At 37.6% G+C, this 21673-nt stretch overlaps 1 protein-coding gene and 1 pseudogene across 3 annotated transcripts in view; one reads left to right on the top strand and one right to left on the bottom strand.

The window, feature by feature from the left end:
* Window positions 1–21673, bottom strand: part of CEP135 (centrosomal protein 135) — a 75489-nt gene that overhangs the window by 18737 nt on the left and 35079 nt on the right. For all 3 annotated transcript variants that reach the window (XM_025887597.2, XM_073891716.1, XM_025887598.2), the window contains exons 14-18: window positions 20015–20092; window positions 12785–12936; window positions 1382–1497; window positions 1154–1308; window positions 492–547 (exon numbers count right to left, since the gene is read on the bottom strand). In XM_025887597.2, coding sequence (XP_025743382.1) covers window positions 492–547; window positions 1154–1308; window positions 1382–1497; window positions 12785–12936; window positions 20015–20092 — 557 coding nt within the window. The remainder of the gene's footprint in view (window positions 1–491; window positions 548–1153; window positions 1309–1381; window positions 1498–12784; window positions 12937–20014; window positions 20093–21673) is intronic.
* LOC112835943 (large ribosomal subunit protein uL10 pseudogene) lies at window positions 11372–12364 on the top strand (annotated as a pseudogene).

Raw genomic sequence — 21673 nt, 5'->3', positions numbered from 1 at the left:
AGGGCTTTCAAATGTTAGGAGCAAAACATAATAGATTGAATTGGCAAATGTTATTTAAGTCCCCACTAGTATGAAATGTGTAAGGTATATAAAATAATAATTAGTGACTTTTGTCTTAAGTAGAGACGAGACATAAAATGTAAAATTTTGTAACTGTTCAAGATAGGTTTTGATGTAGAACAAATTCCAGACTGGCTACTAAAGTAATCTAAGTTTTAATGATTAGGGTCTGAACAGAGTAATTATAGTAGAAATAAAAAGCAAATAGGTATGTAAAAGAATCATGAATCAGACATAACTGTTGAGATGTTGATGATGGAGGAGGGGAGCAAGTTCAAGAGGACGGCATGTTCATGTAACAGATTCAGGTGCTGTCACAGGCAAAACTGGACAAGGAAATTCTCCTATTGTCAAATTGCTACTTAAAGACGTAAACTGCACTTACTGAAAATTTCTTTAAAAAGCTGGATGCCATTTCATTGATTACTTACTTCATAGAAGATTCATACTCTGAGACTGTCTTCTTCATCTGAGCAATAGCTTTTTCCTACAGAAATTGTGAAAATATATGATTCTAAAACAGTCATATAAAAATGTCTTTACTTGAATTTATAATTTATCACATTTATATAAATTACGCTGTAAAAGAAAGTTTCAAAGTAAACATTTCTATGTCCCAACTGTACTTCACGTATTGGCATGTTTCTACCCACTCTAAGAATCTGAATTGTTTCCTTGAGTCTGCTATAATCACATCTGATAAAATTACATTCTATAAATAGAATTTTTTTTTCAGAGAGAAAGTGCATGCACCTATGAGAGCTGGGGATCAGGGGCAGAGGGAGAAAGAGACTATCAAGCACAGTCCACACCCAGTGTGGAGCCCAACACAGGGCTCAATCTCACAACCCTGATATCATGACCTGAGCCAAAATCAAGGGTCTGATGCTTAACTGACTGAGCCACCCAGGCACCCCTATAAATAGAATTTTTGCGGATCTGAATTATTGGCATGAAATGAAATTTAAGCATATTAGAAGATATGGCTCTGGGTCTTAGGAACTTGCATATGGAGTAAGAACTGCATATTTGAGAGAGAGAATTAAATTGTTTCTGTTGAGATGCCGGATAAAGATATTTAACAGTCACATACTTTATTAGCCAGGTTTTCTTGCAAGTTTGCAATCTTTTCTGTCTTCTCATCTACAGTCTCCTGAAGAAAGTCTTTTTCTTTGTCAATAACACCAATGGTCTTTTTCATTACATGAGCCTCTTCATTCTGCGAAGTCATCTGAAGGTGTAGTTTACCTATGAATAAAGAGAAATGTTCATTAGACAAAGTAAAATAGGTTTAGCAAAAGCAAAATTTAAAAACACTTACCTATTTTTTCCTCCAGTATGTTAATTTGGGCTTGGGCTGATTCAAGTTCACCTCTTTTCTTGGACAGCCGGTGCTGACAATCATCAAGTGACCTCTGTAGCTGCTCATTTACTATCCTAAAGTATATGGACAAAAACAAATGGCATTCTTTATCTCCGGCAGAAATAATTTTTTAAAAATGAGAGATCTGAAAAAAGTATTTTCTTATTTTTAAAGTTTCTTTTATTTCTTATTTTAAAGCTCTTCCAGTATAATCAATGATACTATATATTATTTCCTACTGTCTACCATTCTTCTTCAAAATGGTTCCACTTCCTAAAAATAATATAGTATGAAAATCAAATTAATTGTATACTCTTTTCTAGAGGTTTCTTGGTAGTTTTAAAGCCCTCCTCAGTTTCCTAATATCAACATTTTCCCTTATAAAATCTATTTTTAATAGTGGAGGCAAAAGCGTAGTCATTTTTATAGTATTGCCTGGCACTTCCAAGGATTATCCATAAATCCTGAGCAGTGAGCTTTTAATTTTGCTTTCTATTTTGACCTTTTTGGTGGGTAGTCAACTGGAGGTCATAGTAAACAGGGAAAGTGGACATTTATTGTAGTGCAATGAATATTTAAGAGTAAAGACTTGTTTCAGGGAACAAAAGAAAGAAGAAATAAAGACAATTTCAGAGGAATGACTTACTCATCAGTGAGATTATTTTTCAGAAGTAACAAGAATTTGCTCTCCTGTTACCTAGTTCTGGGATGCTTTTAGCCCTAGAGTTCTCAACCCTGCTCAGCTGGAAAGAAGTGGTTCTCACCTCAGGCTATTTATTGGGAACTCCCAAATGTTCCTTTTTAGAGTTCTTCTGAGGATGAGACAGCCACCAAGGGTGGCTCAGTTTAGAACTGCTTAAGGGGGAGGGGTTTTCAATTTCTGAAGCCACAGGTAAGATGGGACATACGGATAGAAATGAGGAAGTTTTATTGGCAATACGAAGTATTCTGAAAGACAGAAGACATGACCCTGATTGCTCTGACTGCAAGTGAATAATGGCCCAGAGGTAGGGAGGAAAGATGAACTGAGACTGGCTTCTTTAGGGTTGCACAATCAAACAGAACCAAGTCAGAAGGACTCTTATGTTCAAGCAATTTTATTTCAAAAAAATTACCTTTGAGGTCCAGGTGACTGCACTGTATTTAAGCTGTTCCTGAAAGCTACAGCTACTGCACTGAGGAATATAACCACAGGGAACAGAGAAAGAAGAAAGCTAATATTCATTGTATTGATACTTTATATACATTAGCTCTTTCATTCCTAGAACAATTCCATAATTAGAAATATCATCCGAATTTTATAGAAACAAACTAATAACTTGTCCAAGGTGACAAAGCTATTAGAGCAAAGATGTAAATTCAGGTAGGCTAACCTGATATCAGTGTTACTCTACTACATGACATTGCCTTCTGTGAAGAATTCAGGGAGACCAATATCCTCTATCTGGAAGGGAAAATGTTCAAAATGGAATGGCCCACGGAGTCCCTGTGAAGGACACCAAGTGGTTGGCAGTGTTTGAAGTACTAAGTAGTAAGATAAAGATGTCTTCACACTTAAGGTTCATAAGGAAGGTTAATTCCTAATGAAAGTAGGATTGATAAAGGAAGACAGAGTAACATCTTCATTACACACAAAAAGTAGGCCATTGGTAAGTCCTAAAAATAGCTTTACCTTTTCACACTCTAGTGTAGCCAGGAAGGGGCCAACAGAGATTCTATAACTGAGCCTGGATGTAACTTTTCTGACAGAAATACTGCTGCTAAGAAAAAGGTCTGCTTAATGAAAGAACCAAGGTATAAATTTCTTAAGGACAAATAGTTGAGTGACTATCATATTATTTGTTCATCATGGTATTTGGAAAGGAAAATTTGAGAAAATTTGTTAGGAGAAATGAACAAATTTCTTAGCCTTGAAAGTGTCATTAACATAACACAGGGAGTGATGACTTCACAGTAAAACAACTTAAAACCAAAGTTCTAGCTCTCTACTTAACCAGCCATATGGCTGGATAGGACCATCTCTCTGAGCCTCAAATTCCTTAGTTATACTACATTATATAGAGGTATACATGATTTCATTTTAGGGGGCAAAAGCAATTACTTCCCTTCATGATGAAATATATTTTAAAGACAGCATCTTAAAGAGACCTTATTCATAACAAGGGTTCAAGTTCTAAAATGGAGCTCAAGCTCCATCTTACAGGGGTAGGTTTGGAATTTTAATGGCGAATTAGAGGAAAGAGAAACAGTAATGATATCCCTGGTTTGGGTTTTTTTTTTTAATTTCTGGAATACTTACCAATTTAACCATCTGTAAATGTAAATCAGTGGCATTAAATACATTCACAATCCTGTACACCTATCACCACTATCTACCCAAAACTTTTTCATTATCACCAATATAAACTCTGTACCCACTGAACAATAACTCCTCCTTCTCCTCTTCCCATTCCCTGGTAACCTCTAATCTACTTCCTGTCTCCACGAATTTGACTACACTAGGTACCTCATATAAGTAAAATCATACGATATTTGTTCTTTTGTATTTGGCTTATTGCACTTAGTACAGTGTGTTCAAGGTTAATCTATGTTGTAGCAAGTGTCAGAATATCCTTTCTTTTTATGGTCGATCCAGTGTATGTATATACCACAATTTGTTTATCCATCTGTTGATGGACATTTGGGCTGTTTCTTTCTTTTGGCTATTGTGAATAGTGCTGCTAAGAACATTTGTGTACATACACTGGTCTGTTTTTAATTCTTTTAGGTATATACCTAAAATTGCTGGGTCAGATGGTAATTCTGTGTCTAGCTTTTAAAAGACCTGATAAATTGTTTTCCACAGGGGCTGAGCCATTTTATATTCCCACCAGCAATATGAGAGTTTTAGTTTCTCTACATCCTTGCCAACATTTGTATTTTCTTTCTCATTTACAGCCATGCTAGGGGATGTGAAGTGGTACCTCACTGTGGTTTTGGTTTGCATTTTCCTAATGAGCATCTTTTCATATGCTTGATGGTCATTTACATATCTTCTCTGGAGAAGTGCCTGTTTGAGTCCTTTGCCCATTTATTTTTTAAAAGGTTTTTTATTTATTTATTTGACAGAGAGAGAGCACAGGCAGGGGGAGCGGCAGGCAGAGGGAGAGTGAGAAGCAGGCTCCCTGCCAAGTGGAGAGCCCGATGCGGGGCTCGATCCCAGGACCCTGGGATCATGACCTGAGCCGAATACAGACGCTTAAAGACTGAGCCACCCAAGCGCCCCAAGTCCTTTGCCTATTTAAAAAAGACTGGTTGCATCTTTTTGCTCAGTTATAAGAGTTCTTTATACATTCTGGACACTAGCCCCTTATTAGAGATACAATTTGAAAATATTTTCTCCCATTCTGCAAGTTGTCACTTTCTTGATAAAGTCCTTTGATGCACAAAATTTTTTATTTTGTTGGAAGTCTAATTTACCTTTTTCTTTTGTTGCTCATTCTTATTAGTGTCCCATCTAAGAATCCATTGCCAAACCCAAAGTCATAAAGATTTATTCCTATGTTTTCTTCTAAGAGTTGTATGGCTTTAGCTCTTCTATTTAGGTCACTGATCCATTCCGAGTTAATTTTTATAATTAGTGTGAGGTAGGGGTCCAGTTTCATTCTTTTGCATGTGGATATCCAGCTATTCTAGCACCATTTAGATGAAACCATTCTTTCTCTATTGAATGCTCTTGGCACCCTTGTCGAAATCAGTTGGCCATAGATACATGGGTTTATTTCTGGACTTTCAGTTTTATTCAATTGGGCCACCTTTATGGCAATCCTTATGCCAGTTACTGCACTGTTTTGTATACTTTTTTTTTTTTTAAGATTTTATTTATTTATTTGACAGAGAGAGAAGGAGAAAGCACACAAGCAGAGGGAGGGTCAGGGAGAGGGAGAGGGAGAATCAGACCTCCTGCTGAGCAAGGAGCCCAACAAGGGGCTTGATCCCAGGCCCCTGGGATAATGACCTGAGCCAAAGGCAGAGACGCTAAACCAACTGAACCACTCAGGCACCCTGCTTTTTTTCTTTTTGATATACAATATTATATTAGCTTCAAGTATACAACATAGTGATTTGCCAGTTTATACACTACAAAATGACCACCACAATAGGTCTGGTTACCACCTGTTACCAAAGTTATTATAATACTGCTGATTATATCCCCTCTGCTGTACTTTACATTCCTGTGACTTCTCTGTCTGCCCTTTGTCACTTAGAATAATAGCCTCTAGGTCCATCCATGTTGTCACAAAATGACAAAATCTCATTCTTTTTTATGGTAATATTCCACTGTATATGTATATGCCATATCTTTTTTTTAACCATATTTTCTTTATCCACTTATCTATCAATGGATACTTGGGTTGCTTCCCTATCTTGGCTACTGTAAATAATGCTGCAATAAACATAAGAATGCATATATCTTTTTGAATTAGTGCTTTAGTTTTCTTTGGGAATCAATGGATCATATGGTATTTCGTTTTTAATTTTTTGAGGACCCACCATACTGTTTTCCACAGTGGCTGCATCAATTTACATACCCACCAACAGTGCATGAGAATTCGTTTTTTCTTTGCATCCTCACCAACACTTAATTTCTTGTCTTTTTGATTCTAGCTATCTTGACTAGCCTGAGGTGATATCTCACTGTGGTTCTGATTTGCATTTCCCCGAAGATTAGTGACATGGAGCATCTTTTTATGTATTTCTTGTGTATCTTCTTTGGAAAAATGTCTATTCACGTCCTCTGCCCATTTTTTAATCGATTGTTTTTTGGTGTTCAGTTGTATGAGTTCTTGATATTATTTTGGATATTAACCCCTTATGAGATACATGATTTGCAAATATTTTTCCCATTCAGTAGGCTGCCTTTTCATTTTGTTGATGGTTTCCTTTACTGTGCAAAAGCTTTTGTCTGACATAGTTGCAAGTGTTTATTTTTGCTTTTATTGCCCTTGTCTCACACAGATCCAAAAAAATACTGCTAACACCAATATCCAAGAGTTTCCTGTTTTCTTTTAAGAATTCTATGGTTTCAGGTCTTACATTTAGGTCTTTAATCCATTTTGAGTTTATTTTTTGTATGTGGTATAGGAAAGCAGTTCAGTTTCCCCAACACCATTAATTGAAGACACTATCTTTTCTCCATTGTATATTCTGGCCTCCTTTGCCATAGATTAATGGACCATAGAAGTGTGGATTTATTTCCAGGCTTTCTATTCTGTTCCATTGATCTATGTTTTTGTGCCAGTACCATACTGTTTTGATTACTATAGCTTTGTAGTATAGTTTGAAATCTGGGAGCATGATACCATCAGCTTTGATCTTTCTCAAAACTGCTTTGACTACTTGGGGGCTTTGTGGTTCTGTACAAATTCTAAGATTATTCGTTCTAGTTCTGTAAGAAAATGCTTGTGGTATTTTAATTAGGATGCACTGAATCTGTACATTGATTTGGGTAGTATGAACATTTTAACAATATTCTTCAAATCCATGAACATAATGTATCTTTCCCTTTATTCTGTCATCTTCAATTTCCTTCATCAAAGTCTTATAATTTTCAGAGTATAGGTCTTTTACCTCCTTGGTTAAATTTATTCCTACCTATTTTATCCTTCTTGATGCAACTATAAAAGGAATTGTTTTCTTGATATCCCTTCTGCTTGTTTGGTATTAGTGTACAGTAACCCAACAGATTTCTATACATTAATTTTGTATCCTGCAACATTACTGAATTCATTAGTTTTTTTTTTTAAGAGTTTATTTGTCAGAGAGAGAGAGAGAGAGCAAGCACAAGCAGGGGGAGAAGCAGGAAGAGGGAGAAGCAGGCTTCCCGCTGAGCAGGGAGCCCAATGTGGGGCTCAATCCCAGGACCTGGGATCATGACCTGAGCCAAAGGCAGACACTTAACCGACTGAACTACTCAGGGCGTCCCTGAAGTCATTTATTAGTTTTAACAGTTTTGTGGTTTTAGAGTTTTCTATGTATAGCATTATTTCATCTGCAAACTGAGTACTTCTTCCTTACCAATCTGGATGCCTTTTATTAATCCTTTTCTTGTCTGGTGTGTCTGTATGAGGAGGTGAGCTCAAGATCCTCCTACTCTGCCATACTGACTGGGATCTCTCCTTTGTTTTATTTCAGATGTCTCCTGAGAGTCTATGTTTATGGCCCTCCACTAATTGAGATAGGCTGGCTACTATTAAGTATCATCTCTTGGTGAGCCAGAGAGGGAAAAAGGGATCAGCACTGGCTTTTCTTTGCCTTTTTACAAAAGGATGACTTGAATACGGTGACCCTAATTTCCCTTGGCCCTTCCAAGTCCATCTCCATGAGCTCACTGTCCTCACCTGGGGCTCTGGCTCCTCTTCCTGTCTTTGTAGAAAAAATGTTAGCATGCCCAGAAGACACTTCGTAGGCATTCAAAGGAGTCTGTGAACCTTCCTTCCCATATCTAAAATGGTTCTCAGTTCCTTTAACAAATAAAAACTTCTCAAGGGAGACCAGTTATATCTGGTTGTCTGAATATACCTAAATTCTCCTGTAACAACTGATACCCACTGCCATAATATTAACTTCAACCAGAGTTTTCTGGGCCCTTTCCAGGAAAATCTGCTAATACATTTATTTGATCCTGGGTAAGTATATAACCTTCTAGTTTTGAAAAAGGTACAAAAATAACTAAAGACTAAGGTAAACTGAAAACAGTCCGAGGGTATTTTCAGCTATAAGAATCTAAGCGTTTAGAGCCTCATTGCTAGCAGCTGTAAAAATTAAGGCTTTTTACTATGGGGTTGATTGAGAAAAGTCAGTTGACTAATTTGGCTGGAAACTATCCCCAAGCAGGGGTTGGCAAAACTACAGCCTGCTACCTGTTTCTGTTAAGGCCCAAGAGGTAAGAATGATTTTTACATGTTTACATGATTGAAAAAAATTTCAACAGAAGACTGGTATTTTGTGACATATGAAAATTATATGAAGTTCAAATTTCAGCGCCCATAAAGTTGTACTGACCACAGCCACACTACTCCATTTATATATTGCCTATGGTTGCTTTTGTGCTACAAAGCAGGATTGAGTAGATGAGGCAGGGACTGGGCGGTGTGTATAATCTGAAACATTGACTCTCTGTTCCTTTACAGAAAAAGTTTACTGACCCTAGCTCCCGAGGATGGCTAACATGCTCTGAGGGGCTAAGACCATCTTCCCCGGGTAGAACAAAGTTGCTCTATAGCACTATGGAGTTTTGAATTGGGGCATTAAATGCCAGGTCTCATTAAATGCTAAAATTCAAAGAAGACAAGAATCATTTGTTTAACATTAATGGCAGTCTTAAAGTGGGATTTTGTAATACATCCTCAGATGCTGTATTTGAACAATTAGAGACTGTGCTTGATAGAGAAAAGACTGTTTGGTGGCACTGAAATTTGTTTAAAGATGCCTGACCCAGGACAGGGAAAAGAAAATGGGTCACCAGGTGGATGAAAAGGAACATATGCTTCATCTATCTGGGTATCAGCTTCTTCTTTTTTTTCCTTAAAGATTTTATTTATTTATTTGACACAGAGAGAGAAAGCACACAAGCAGGGGGAGGGGCAGGGGGAGAGGGAGAAGTAGGCTCTCCACTGAGTAGGGAAGAGCCCCACAGGGGACTTGATCCCAGGACCCGAGATCATGACCTGAGCCGAAGGCAGATGCTTTACCAACTGAGCCACCCAAGCGCCCCTGAGTATCAGCTTCTTAAATGTCTCCATGTCAAGGTAAGATAACTTTATGCGATTAAAGGAGCAGAAAAATCTCTACTAACGATATCGAAAGTGGCATGAGGTTTGGGTAATGTGGCTTTGCTTCCACAGAGTGCTTGCCATCATGGTTTGTATTTGGTTTACAATTTGGATTGGACCTGAAGCTAGAGCTCATGGTTCTACTAGGAGAATGATACGGAGAATGTGACTGACAAACATTCCTCAGAGACAAGTCAGTTTTTTCTGTCAGAGCAAAATAAAGTTATGGAACCATGCAATTTCCCCAGGTGGTACAAGGTAGACAGTAAAGTCTTCACAGTCCCTCCTACAACACACTGTCTATGAGGGAAGTAGCACATTGAGCTCACAAGAGGAAAGGACATTATAACAGAAAATGTGAAAGGAGCTGTAGGCTAGGGGATCCAAAAAAGGGCACTGAAAGCTCTGCCTTATAAGACTGAGAAGGGCCTTCTGTGAGGAAAGGAGAGTTGCGGCTACAGTCTGAAGGAGAAAGCAAAATGGATTAAATGCAGACCCAGTCAGCTCAATACAACAGGGAAACAGGTAGACTAGTAATTCTGGGTGACAGAAACATATCATAGTATCTATACTTTGGAGCTGAGGATAGGCATGAACCAGAAGAAGAGAGGCTGGTCCATTCAGCTAGCTTTCCAGAGGATGTATGTAGCTCTCACAAAAAGAAAAAAGAAAAAAGTAAAAATGAAGCTTTCACTTTAGTTCTTCCTAATGTCTAACTTATCAAGACTTGGGAGTCAGAGCAGCAAAAGAGCAAAAATTAGAGATATCCTATGAGTCCCTAAAATAGTATTCCTTAATTAATCAGACACAATGAGCTCTTGATCTTATTTCATTAAATTTGTTTGATAATCACAGACCCCCTTATGAACAAATTCAGGCCTTTCTTTTCCTAATTATTCCTTGGATTTTCAATCCTACTGTTTATTTTACTATATATATTGCAATTCTCAGTATTCGTATATTAGATCTGTGTCTTTTCTCTCATCATTTCTTTTTATTCTTCCTGGTTCTGAATTCTAGATGAATTTCTTGAGCTTGTTTTTCTATTTCACTAACTCGGTTTTCAGAAATATCCATTCTACTGTTCACTTACACTTTCAGTTCTAATTTATCAATCTTTTTTTTTTTTTTTTAAAGATTCTATCTATTTGAGAGAGAGAGAAAGCGCTTGTGCACATGCAAGCACAAGAGGGCACGGACAGGGAGGGGGCAGAGCGAGAGGGAGAAGCGGGCTCTCTGTTTCAAGAGGGAGCCCACGCAGGACTCAGTCCTGGGAGCCATGGATCATGACCTGAGCTGAAGGCAGATGCTTAGCTGATTGAGCCACCCAGGTGTCCCTATTAATCTTTCTATTTTTTTTTTCCAATTTTCTTTCTAATCATCATTACTACAATCCTTTCTGATCTCAAGTTGTTATGATTTCATGACTGATTTACATTCACATATGCAATGTCATGTTGGCATCTGAAAATCTTTTCCTGATCTTTACTGTAAATGTAATTTAGAGAGGAATATCTCTTCTAATTCTTCAGTGATCTTCTGATCATAAGTCTTTTTACTTATTGCAGCTACCCAGTCCAGAAAAAAAACTGTTGAATTTTTGTTTCTTTCAATGTTCTGTATTTTAAATTTACTAATGGCTAACCAACAACCCAGTCTCCTAAGGCAAACACTTTCTGCATTCTGTATCTTTCTTTCATTCTCATATAAATCATCCAATCATCCTTTCGATTTTATGAAGAAATGTTTCCTAAATCTAGCCTCTGTTCAAGTTCACTGTCACTGTTTATAGTCCAGACACATGGTCTCCATCGTTTGCCATCAGTCTCTTAAGACTCCAAATCCATCTTCCCAATTTCTGCCAGAGTTCATCCTAAAAGGCATGTTAATAACATTACCTCTTTGGTTAAAAATTTGTTCTCCATATTTATAAGGTAAAATCCAGACACTCTTGGTTATCATACCATATTCTTCATAACCTGACTCTAACCTGTAGATACAGCGTATTTTTCCATACTGACCTTTTTACCTTTCAGACACATCACCTTTTTAGACTCTGTATATGCATATTCTGATTTTACATTTTTTAAAAGAGAAAGGACCGCCCTCTTCTCTCCAGGCGTCCTTGTGAGAGTGACATCGCGGCAATCCCTGACGCACCGCCGGATGCCCAGGGAAGACAGGGCAACCTGGAAGTCCAACTACTTCCTTAAGATCATCCAACTTTTGGATGATTATCTGAAATGCTTCACTGTGGGAGCAGACAATGTGGGTTCAAAGTAGATACAGCAGATCCGCATGTCCCTCCGCAGGAAGGCTGTTGTGCTGATGGGCAAGAACACCATGATGTGCAAGGCCATCCGAGGGCATCTGGAGAACAACCCAGCTCTGGAGAAACTGCTGCCTCATATCCGGGGGAATGTGGGTTTTGTGTTCACCAAGGAGGACCTCACTGAGATCAGGGACACGTTGCTGGCCAATAAGGTGCCAGCTGCTGCCCATGCTGGTGCCATAGCCCCTGTGAAGTCACTGTGCCAGCCCAGAACACTGGTCTGGGGCCCGAGAAGACTTCCTTCTTTCAGGCTTTAGGCATCACCACTAAAATCTACAGAGGCACCACTGAAATCTTGAGTGATGTGTAGCTGATTAAGACCGGAGACAAAGTGGGAGCCAGTGAAGCCACACTGCTGAACATCTCCCCCTTCCCCTTTGGGCTGATCATCCAGCAGGTGTGTGACAATGGCAGCATCTACAACTCTGAAGTGCTTGACATCACAGAGGAGACTCTGCATTCTTGCTTCCTGGAGGGTGTCCGCAGTGTTGTCAGCGTATGTTTGCAGGTAGGTTACCCAACTGTTGCATCAGTGCCCCATTCTATCATCAATGGATACAAGCTGGTCCTGGCTTTGTCTGCAGAGACTGATTACACCTTCCCACTTGCTGGAAAGGTCAAGGCCTTCTCGGCTGATCCATCTGCGTTTGTGGCTGCTGCCCCCACTTCTGCACCTGCTGCTGCTGCGGCCCCAGCCAAGGCTGAAGCAAAGGAGGAGTCGGAGGACTTGGACGAGGATATGGGATTTGCTCTCTTTGACTAACACCAAAAAGCAACCAATTCAGCCAAGTTTATTTGTGAGACAAGGAAATAAAGGCTTACTTCTCTTAAAAAAAAAGAGAGAATGAGAAAGGACAATGACAAGCAAAGAATTCTGTAATTTTCAGCAATCCTACAGCAGGGAGTACAAATAATCCGAAGTACCTAAGGGGAATTTCTGAAGGAAGTAGGTACAAAAACTTGTCTGCAATCATATCAGTCTGTGAGAGTCTTTAAAAATAGAGATACTCAACACCTACCCAGGTTTGCTCAGTGAATAAGAACCTCCAGAGACTTGTCCTTAAATTCATACTTTTCAAAATCTCCACAGGTGATTCTGCTGCAAGTCCAACTTTCACTGTTTAAAGGCCTAATCCAAAATGCCATCACTAAGAACCTCACATAGCAACTAATTTGTTCCCAGAAGTGAAATAACAAAAGTTTCAATAAACTTACCTAAGCGAGTTCATCTCTGTCTTCCGATGAGATGAGTCACCAGCCACATGGCTAAGTTTTTGAGCTTGGAGTTTTGCTTTGCTCTCTAATGACTCTACTGTTTCTTTCATTATTAACACTTTAGACTTTAAATCACATTTTTCACCTTCAAGCTACAATTTAAATTAAAAAAATTAATAGATGTCTCAGTTTTGTCTTCCTTCAGCACTCTTTAATATTTCTAGAGAAAAACTAAGGAAATAAATTATATTTAACAATACTTTAAAAGTCATGTGTACAGTGTAGGTTCTAGATGTCAGAATGGGCATACACATTTATTCCTCCTTATCAGTATCAGGGAAATGAAAAAAAAAGGATACAAAATAAAAAAAAACAAGAAAGGAAGAAAAGAATATATCCATAACAGCAGTGAAAAAAGGAAGGGAAACAATTAGTCAACAGAGCAAACATTGTGAGGAATTTCTAAAAAACAGTAAGTACATAGGACTAAATTAAAGAAAAATCAGAGCAGAAAATACTGTAACCCAAACAAAAAATGGGTAAGATTTAGATGAAGAAACAAAAATTTTCCTGAAAGACATAAAACACAACCTGATTTAATGTAAAGACATAACACGTTTCTGAATGGAAACACAATATTGGAAATGCATTAAAAGTTCCTGAAATAATCGTAAATTCAATGAAATTTCAGTAAGAATCCTAACAGAACCTTTTTTAAATAAGGAAGGTGGCTCAGAATTCATTCCAAAATTCATTTAGGAAAAAAAGTTAAGAAAACAGGAAAAATTGTGGGGGATTTATGAAATATCAGAATAATTTACAAGCTACTATTAAACAGTGTGGATTTCAAATGAATGAGCAAATACAAGTACACAGATGTAAATTTAGAAAAGGTAGAATTTTAAGGGATGTAGGAAAAGAAAAAACTCTTTAAAAACAGAGTTGGGACAGCCACTCACTGAAGAAAAAAAAGATCTCTATTTTGTTTTATATACAAAAATAAATTCTAAATAGAATAATGATATGTATGTACAACTCAAAATCAGGAAATATTTGTGGGGCGCCTGGGTGGCTCAGTCGTTAAGTGTCTGCCTTCGGCTCAGGTCATGATCCCAGAGTCCTGGGATCGAGCCCCACATCGGGCTCCCTGCTCGGCGGGAAGCCTGCTTCTCCCTCTCCCACTCCCCTCTGCTTGTGTTCCCTCTCTCGCTGTGTCTCTCTCTGTCAAATAAATAAATAAATCTTAAAAAAAAAAAAGAAATATTTGTGTTAAATAGAAGTCTTCCAGTTAAAACTGTAGACTGACTATACACATTTGATCTTCCCTCCCACTTGAAATGACAGTAAAGGAATAGAAAGTTACACACTCATAAGGACATAGAAAACAAGAAAGAAAACAACAGTGGATAAGTGATGTCAATAACTTGTGGAAGACAAAGAGTAGATAGAATAAAGATGCAGAGTGGAAAGATACAATCTAAAGCAAAACTTCTGAACCTAGGAACTACTGATATTTGGGACCAGATAATCCTTTGCTCTGGGAGGCTGACCTGTGCATTGTGCACTGTAGGATGTTTAGCAGCATCCCAGTCTCTTGAGTAGGCAAGACCCTCTAGTAGAATTTCTAGGTATGAAAAGCACTTTTTCCCCTAGTTGTGTCAACCGCAAATTCTCCAGGTATTACCAAATATCTCCTAGGAGGCAGAACTGACCCCAGTTGAGGAACACTGATGTAAAGTAACCACAGTTAGCAACTAGTTGATCTGCCTTGAAGAAACTAAACACATGAAGGCACCAGGTGGTGGGCTGGGGTCAAGAACAGAACAAGGAGACTGGCTGAAAATCTATACTGGGAGCATCACACCCCAGAGAGCTCCTACCTCTTTCTAGAAAATTCTCCTGGAAACCAAAAATATAACTAAATTTTAAAATAAATCAATAGAAGAGTTAGAAGATAAAGTTAAAGAAATCTCCCAGAAAGAACAAAAAGTCAAAGAGAAAATAAAGGAGAAAGGATAAGAACCTTAGATCTCTTTAGGAGGTCCAAAACCAACTAATAAAAGTTCCAGAAGGGTGCCTGGCTGGCTCAGTAGGTAGAGCATGTGACTCTTGATCTCGGGGTCATGAATTCAAGCCCCATGCTGAGTGTAGAGCTTACAAAAAAAAAAAAAAAAAAAAAAGAGTTCCAGAGAAAGAAAATAGAATAGTAAATTACCCAAGAAATTGAAAACAAGGAGGAAATTATAAAAGTTTTCAGAAATAAAAACATGTACAAAGGACTAGTATATAGAATAGCATCAGACTTCTCAAAGAAAGTTAAGAGACAATGGAAGACAGTATTCAAAATTTTTAGGGAAAATAATTTTCTAATCTAGATTTCCCTATACCAAGCCAAATCATAAATGAATTATGAAATCTGAATAAATACATTTTCAGACATGTAGTATAACAAAAAAAATCTCCTCCCATGTACTTTTTTCCAGGAAACCACTGGAGAAGGTGCTACACCAGAATGAAGGAAAGAAAACACGAGATTCAATATAGGAGAGGAGGACAGAGAAATTCTTAAGAGGAGGACAGAGTCCACAATGGAGCAAGATGATGGAAAGCTCAAGAAAGGAAGTCTTCAGTGGGAAACAACAGACTGATAGGTTTGAGCATGTGGTAGAGATATTGGGGTTCTTGACAAAAATTAGCAACGGGTTTAATGAAAACAGAAAAGTAACAAAAAATAAAATGAAACAAAGCAATTATTACTTCCAGGAAAAAGATCTGTAAGAGAAAAGGCAAGAGTAGTACTATCTCATTTGGCTGACCCATGGGCCAGAAGTCATAATAATATAAACAGTTACTACTAAAGTAAGTATAATATGTAATAAAACTATGTTTGAAGTAATGGAGGAAGAAAAAGGGAAGAGTGCCAAGTCATCATCTAACATCAGATACTCAAATAATCTTGAATCGATAAAGTAAGACAAGTAAGACTAAGCAGTTAGAAGCACATTATTTAGAAACAGGGAGGAATTAGAATTGTGGGTAGTAGTTTCGGGTATAAAGAGGTGGGAAATGAAACTGGGTGTTTTTTGCATTAAAAATCTTCTAAAATTCCTTGGGTATACCTTGTACAAACAAGAATATATGTATAGTATAAAGAACAACAACAACAAAAGTTACCTGGCTTAAAAATATTACCTATAACCTGAACCATGAAACTACTTGTGAGCAGTCTCCAATCACCAATTACATCCCCCAAACCCTGCCACAATACCACTACCATGAGTCTCGTGTTTCTCATTTCTTACTTTTTTGTTAGCGTACCATATCTGTATGAATCCCTAAATAATATATAGGTCTGTATATTTTTGAACTCTACACAAGTAGAATCATACTGCATGTTCTTTGACACTGTATTTGTAAGATTCAAGCACACTGATGTTTGCAGCTACTGCTCACTCATTTTCACTGCTCTGTAATACTTCACTGTATGAATTATTACCACTATTTCTCTATTTTCCTCATAACTGACATCAAAATTGTTTCTTGTTTTCTACCAGGGAGTTAAGTATTTTAGGCTTTGTGAGCCCTGTGGTCTGCTGCCACCACTCCGTGGTAACATAAAAACAGCCATGGGCAATGTGTAACAAATGAACATGGTTGTGTTCCAAAAAAAACTTTATTACAAAGATAAACTAAAGGCCAGATTTGGTCTGGGGGCAACAGTTTGCTGACTTCCAACCAGGGTTCTTACCTAGAAATGGATTTGCTGGCTCACAGAATATGCCTTTGCTAGGCAATGCCAAATTATCCTCCAAAGAGGTACCAGTTTGCATTCCCTGACCCTACATGTATTTGCTAAATTTGTGTGTTATAACTTGTTAATTTCTTTTAATTTTTTTTAAAGTAATCTGTACACCCAACATGGGGCTTGAACCTACAACCCTGAGATCAAGAGTCACATGCTCTACTGACTGAGCCAGCCAGGCTAACTTTTTAATTTCTGATACCCTGATGGATGTGAAATGTTTTTACTATGATTTTAATTTGTATTTCCTCTATTACTGATGTAGAACACCTTTTTATGTTTATTAGCCATTTGTAATTTCTTCTGCCATGAAGTGTCAATTCATATCTTCCGTAAGTTTTTTTTTAGGTTAAATGTATAGCAAATCCTGTTAGTGGCCTGTTTTTTCAACTTACGGCTATTTGATGAACAAAGAAGTTCTTGTCAATATAGTCCTATTTATCTGTTTTCTTTCATTTGTGTTTAGGAGCTTACATTCTGGCAACAGACACTTGCTGTGTGATGTTAGGCAAATTGTTCCCCCCTCCCTCTCCGCCTCAGTTTATGTATGTATGAAATAAGGATAATATTAGCTTTTACTTTATACTATTGTTATCAGAATTAAAATTATATAAAATGTTGAGAAAGTGCCTGACACAAAGTAAATGCTATACAAATTGCTATTATTATTATTTCTCCAAGGTCAAAAAGATTTTCTCCTGCTGGACATGGAGCTCAATATGGGGTGTGAACACACGACCTGAGATCAAGACTTGAGCTGAGATCAACAGTGGACCTTTAACCACTGAGCCACCCAGGCGCCCCATCTCCCGTATTTTCTTTAAAAAATTGTAGCTATTTCTTGAACATTCAAGGTTGCAACTATTTTTGGGTATGGTATATTTGAAGTAGGATGCAATTCCTTCTTAATACAGACATACACACATATATATATGTGTGCGTGTATATATATATATACACTCACATACATACACATGAATAACCAATTGTCCCAGAAATAATTACTGAATAATCCTTTCTTTTCCCATTGATCTGAGTCCTTGATAGATCAAGTTCCCATATATTTGTGGTTTTGTGGGTTTGCTCTCTACTGGATTTTATCATTTTCCTTTAATCCTTGTGAACTACCCCTCTATATTAATTACTAACTCTAAAGCTTTCATACTGGTAGGCTAAGTTCCACACCATGCTCTTCTTTAAAATTTCTTTGTGATTCTTAGCTCTGTTTCCATGTAAAATTTAAAATCCATTGTTAGGGGCACCTGGGTGGCTCAGTCGTTAAGCATCCGCCTTCGGCTCGGGTCATGATCCCAGGGTCCTGGGTTCCCAGAGCCTGCATCAGGCTCCCTGCTCAGCGGGAAGCCTGCTTCTCCCTCTCCCGCACCCCCTGCTTGTATTCCCTCTCTCGCTGTCTCTGTCAAATAAATATATAAAATCTTTAAGAAAATAAATAAATAAAATAAATAAAATCCATTGTTAATTTACACACACACACACACACACCATCTTGGAATTTCAACTGGAACTACATAAATTCTACAGATCACTTTGGGGAGAATTTATATTCTTTTTATAAACATGTCTGTCACCTTTTTTATAAACCTGATATATCTCTTCACTTATTTAGGTCTTCTTTATTGTCTTTCAATAAGGTTGTATTATATTTTCTATTAAGATCCAGCAAATTCATACATAAGTATCTTACATTGCCTATCTCTAGTAAATGGTTTGGATTTTTCTTTTTTTTCCTCTTCTTTGGGATCTGTTACATGTCCAGCATTCATTGTGCATTTTGAATCTGAGAACTCCTATGTTTTTATAAGACCTAGAAAATTATCAGTCATTATCTTTTCAAATACTGCCTCTCTCACACATTCTATTACATTCTCCTGGAATTTTGACTAATATATGTTAGACTTTCTCACTTTATTCTCTAAGGCTTTAACTTATTTTACATTTTCTGTATCCTAGTCTCTTTCCAATGACTTCTAGTACTTCAGATATATTTTTTTTATTTTTCAGTTCATTAATTCTCATTTTCAGCTTCTGGGCAAGCTGGACCGTTCTACCTGAAATAATTAAAAATTGGACAAGATACATAAAACAATGGTTTTCAAGACACTGAGCATCAGGTAGTAATGGACAGTGACCCGTGAGGGACAAGAAATAAATGAGATGAGCCCTACGATTGCTCTAGCTTACTGCTTCAAGAATTTCTAGGCTGTGGCACAGGGAAAGGAACTCAGGTGAAGCCTGGCGGTTCCCCTAAGTTCAGAAGACACGACTGAGAGTCAAGGGAGGCCAAGGCAATTAGGGTTTGCAGAGCAGATACTAGAGGAGAGCTACACAGACAGAGCTCCAGAGATCTATAAAAGGTGCCCCTTTAGTGTTCAGCTGAGCAGAGCTCAGTACAGAGGAAGTTACCCAAGGCCAGAGAAAGAACCATCAAAAAGTTAAAGGGAAAAAAAAAAAAAGTTAAAGGGAATAATACTCAGGGATCATGTAGGCCAGGAGTAATTCTTGTTCCCATCAGTCATTTGAAAACCTCATAATTCATAGGGCAATAGATAGCATACTCAAAACAGTTTTGTCCCAGTAATGAAACAAAATTAGTCCAGGACTAAATGTTACTCTGGTCCCACCTAATGAAGCTTAAAAGCAAAACTGAAAGGGCTCAAGCTACTTCCATCTGACTTAACTGTATCCCAGAACAAACCTCAAGAGTATTTATAGAGATACAAGCCATCCAGCAACCAAGAAGATAAAATTCACAATGTCTGACACCTAAAATTACCAGGCATGCAGAGAATCAGGAAAATATAACCCATGATGAGGAGGAAAAAAAAAAAAAATCAACTGACTCAAAGTTGATAGAAACAGATGATAGTATTTGTAGACGTGGTAAATAAAAGCAGTGAAGACATAGTAAAGGAAACTAGCCAAATTGAAACACCAAGAAAAAAAAAGGATTCAGAACATGTAACAGTTTGATTAAAAAATTCTATCTCTAGAGAGAGCAATAAGGAATGAAAATGAATTTCATTTTTTTCCGCTATGTCTGTATTATGATTTTTTAACAAGAACAAAACAACAATAATCATAACACCTACTGAGTGCCTACAACATGCCAGCGACTCTTCCAAGTTCTTGACATGTATTAACTTGTTTAATCATCACAGAAACTTTAGAAGTACTACCACCATTCCATTTTACAAATAAAGAAACCAAGAGATAGGAAGTTTGAGTAGCCTGTCTACAGGTAATAGGTGACAGAGAAGGATATGAACCCACGTAGTCGGCCTTCAGAGTATATACTCCTAACCAGCATCTAGCATACTATTTTGTAATTTTAAAAACACAGAGCATATTGAAACTATAATTGAAATTCATATAACATAATTTACCCCAAATCCAGTTTGATAAATTACCTGATGGTTAATACATGTCAAATGTTCAATAGTTTTCTCTAATTTTGATTTTTCAAAAATACTCATTTCCTGGAGATTCTGAAAAAGAATTTTATGGAAGATGTTTATTCACAGCAGATAACAAAACAAAATTAGCAAAGTAAGCAACACAAGTCTACAGGACTATTCTATTTGTCTTTTTAATAACATGGAAATGTTTTAGAAAGAAAATCATTAGACATTTTATGATAATGATGCTTTTGGTTGAAAAAAAGGGGGACAAGAATTTCTTATCCTTTATATACAACTTCCATGTGCGACTGTAATAGAAGACACAGAATGGCATGGATTTGTTTTTAAAGATTTATACAGGTCAATCCATTAGTACAAGTATAAAAGGAAAAAGCAGCAGGTTAAGTCTGATCAGGAGTACGCCCTCATGAGAGGTGTGAGAGGAGCAGAGGGCAAAGAAGAAATGAGGTCACAAAGACACAGGAAAGACTACTACAGGGCCATGCAAGAGATCAGAATTTCAAGAATAGGCTGGTCAACAGTGTAAATACAAGCACTATTTCTTTGGTTAGGTTACCTTATCCAACTCTTGCTGATGCTAAGTGTAGAACAAATGATATAAGCTGGTATTCCCTGAGAATTTTTCTAGTGCAGATTCATACTTCTATCCATGTTATTCATTAAAAACAAATCAATAAAGACACCTGGACACTTGAATTATATATCTGGATGGAAGGGTCACTGTGCTATATGCATTTTTTATTAAATCATTCAACCAGTATTGAGTACATACTACATACCAAGCACCCAGCAAGGTGTTAGTAATACATAGTGAGTAAAATGGATAAAGCCTCTGACATCACAGTTACTAAAGCCTAGTAGAAAAGACAAACCTTAAACAAGATACCATAATAAAACCATGAATATTCTGCTAGAAAAAATGAACTTTATGGCAACACACTGAAGGGAATCTAGAGTCTTGGGTTCATTGCCTGTGTGAGGAAATGATGTTTAACCTGGCTCTAAAGGATGTATAGGAATTAGCCAAGTGAAAGTACTGTAAGTGGTGAAAGATTTTTCAATAGCCTATGCAGAAAACTGGGGGTAAGAAAAAGTCTATTAAGCTTGGAGTTGAGAAAATAAGATGTGGGAAATGGGGGAGATGAGTTTGGGGAAAAGAAGCTAGACATTGAAGTAGGCAAAAGCCAATCACTGAAGTCTTTGAAAACAGTTCATAGATTTTTTTTTTTTTTTTAAGATTTATTTATTTGTCAGAGACAGAGAGAGAGAGCACAAGCAGGGGGAGCAGCAGGCAGAGGGAGAGGGAGAAGCAGGTTTCCCGCTGAGCAGGGAGCTTGATGTGGGACTCGATCCCAGGACCTTGGGATCATGACCTGAGCCAAAGGCAGACGCTCAACCGACTAAGCCACCCAGGCGTCCCCGGTTCATAGATTTTAAATCTGATCAGATTTATATCTCTGAAAGATGACTCTGCCTTCAGTGTAAAATACAGATTTGAGAGGCTGCTGATACACTAATGCAGTTGGGAGAGAATAATGGCCAGAATGGGATGACAGCAGGGGAACAGAAAGAAGTACACAGAGTCGAGAGAAACTAACGTGAGCTCAGGAGTCAGACTCCATCCAACTTCACAGTTAGGTGATCTTG

Source organism: Callorhinus ursinus, unplaced genomic scaffold, assembly GCF_003265705.2.
Source record: "Callorhinus ursinus isolate GAN/ISIS: 27379988/994484 unplaced genomic scaffold, GSC_fseal_2.0 scaffold4, whole genome shotgun sequence".
In the NCBI taxonomy this organism is placed as follows: Eukaryota; Metazoa; Chordata; class Mammalia; order Carnivora; family Otariidae; genus Callorhinus; species Callorhinus ursinus.
This window is presented reverse-complemented; position numbering and strand designations above follow the sequence as displayed.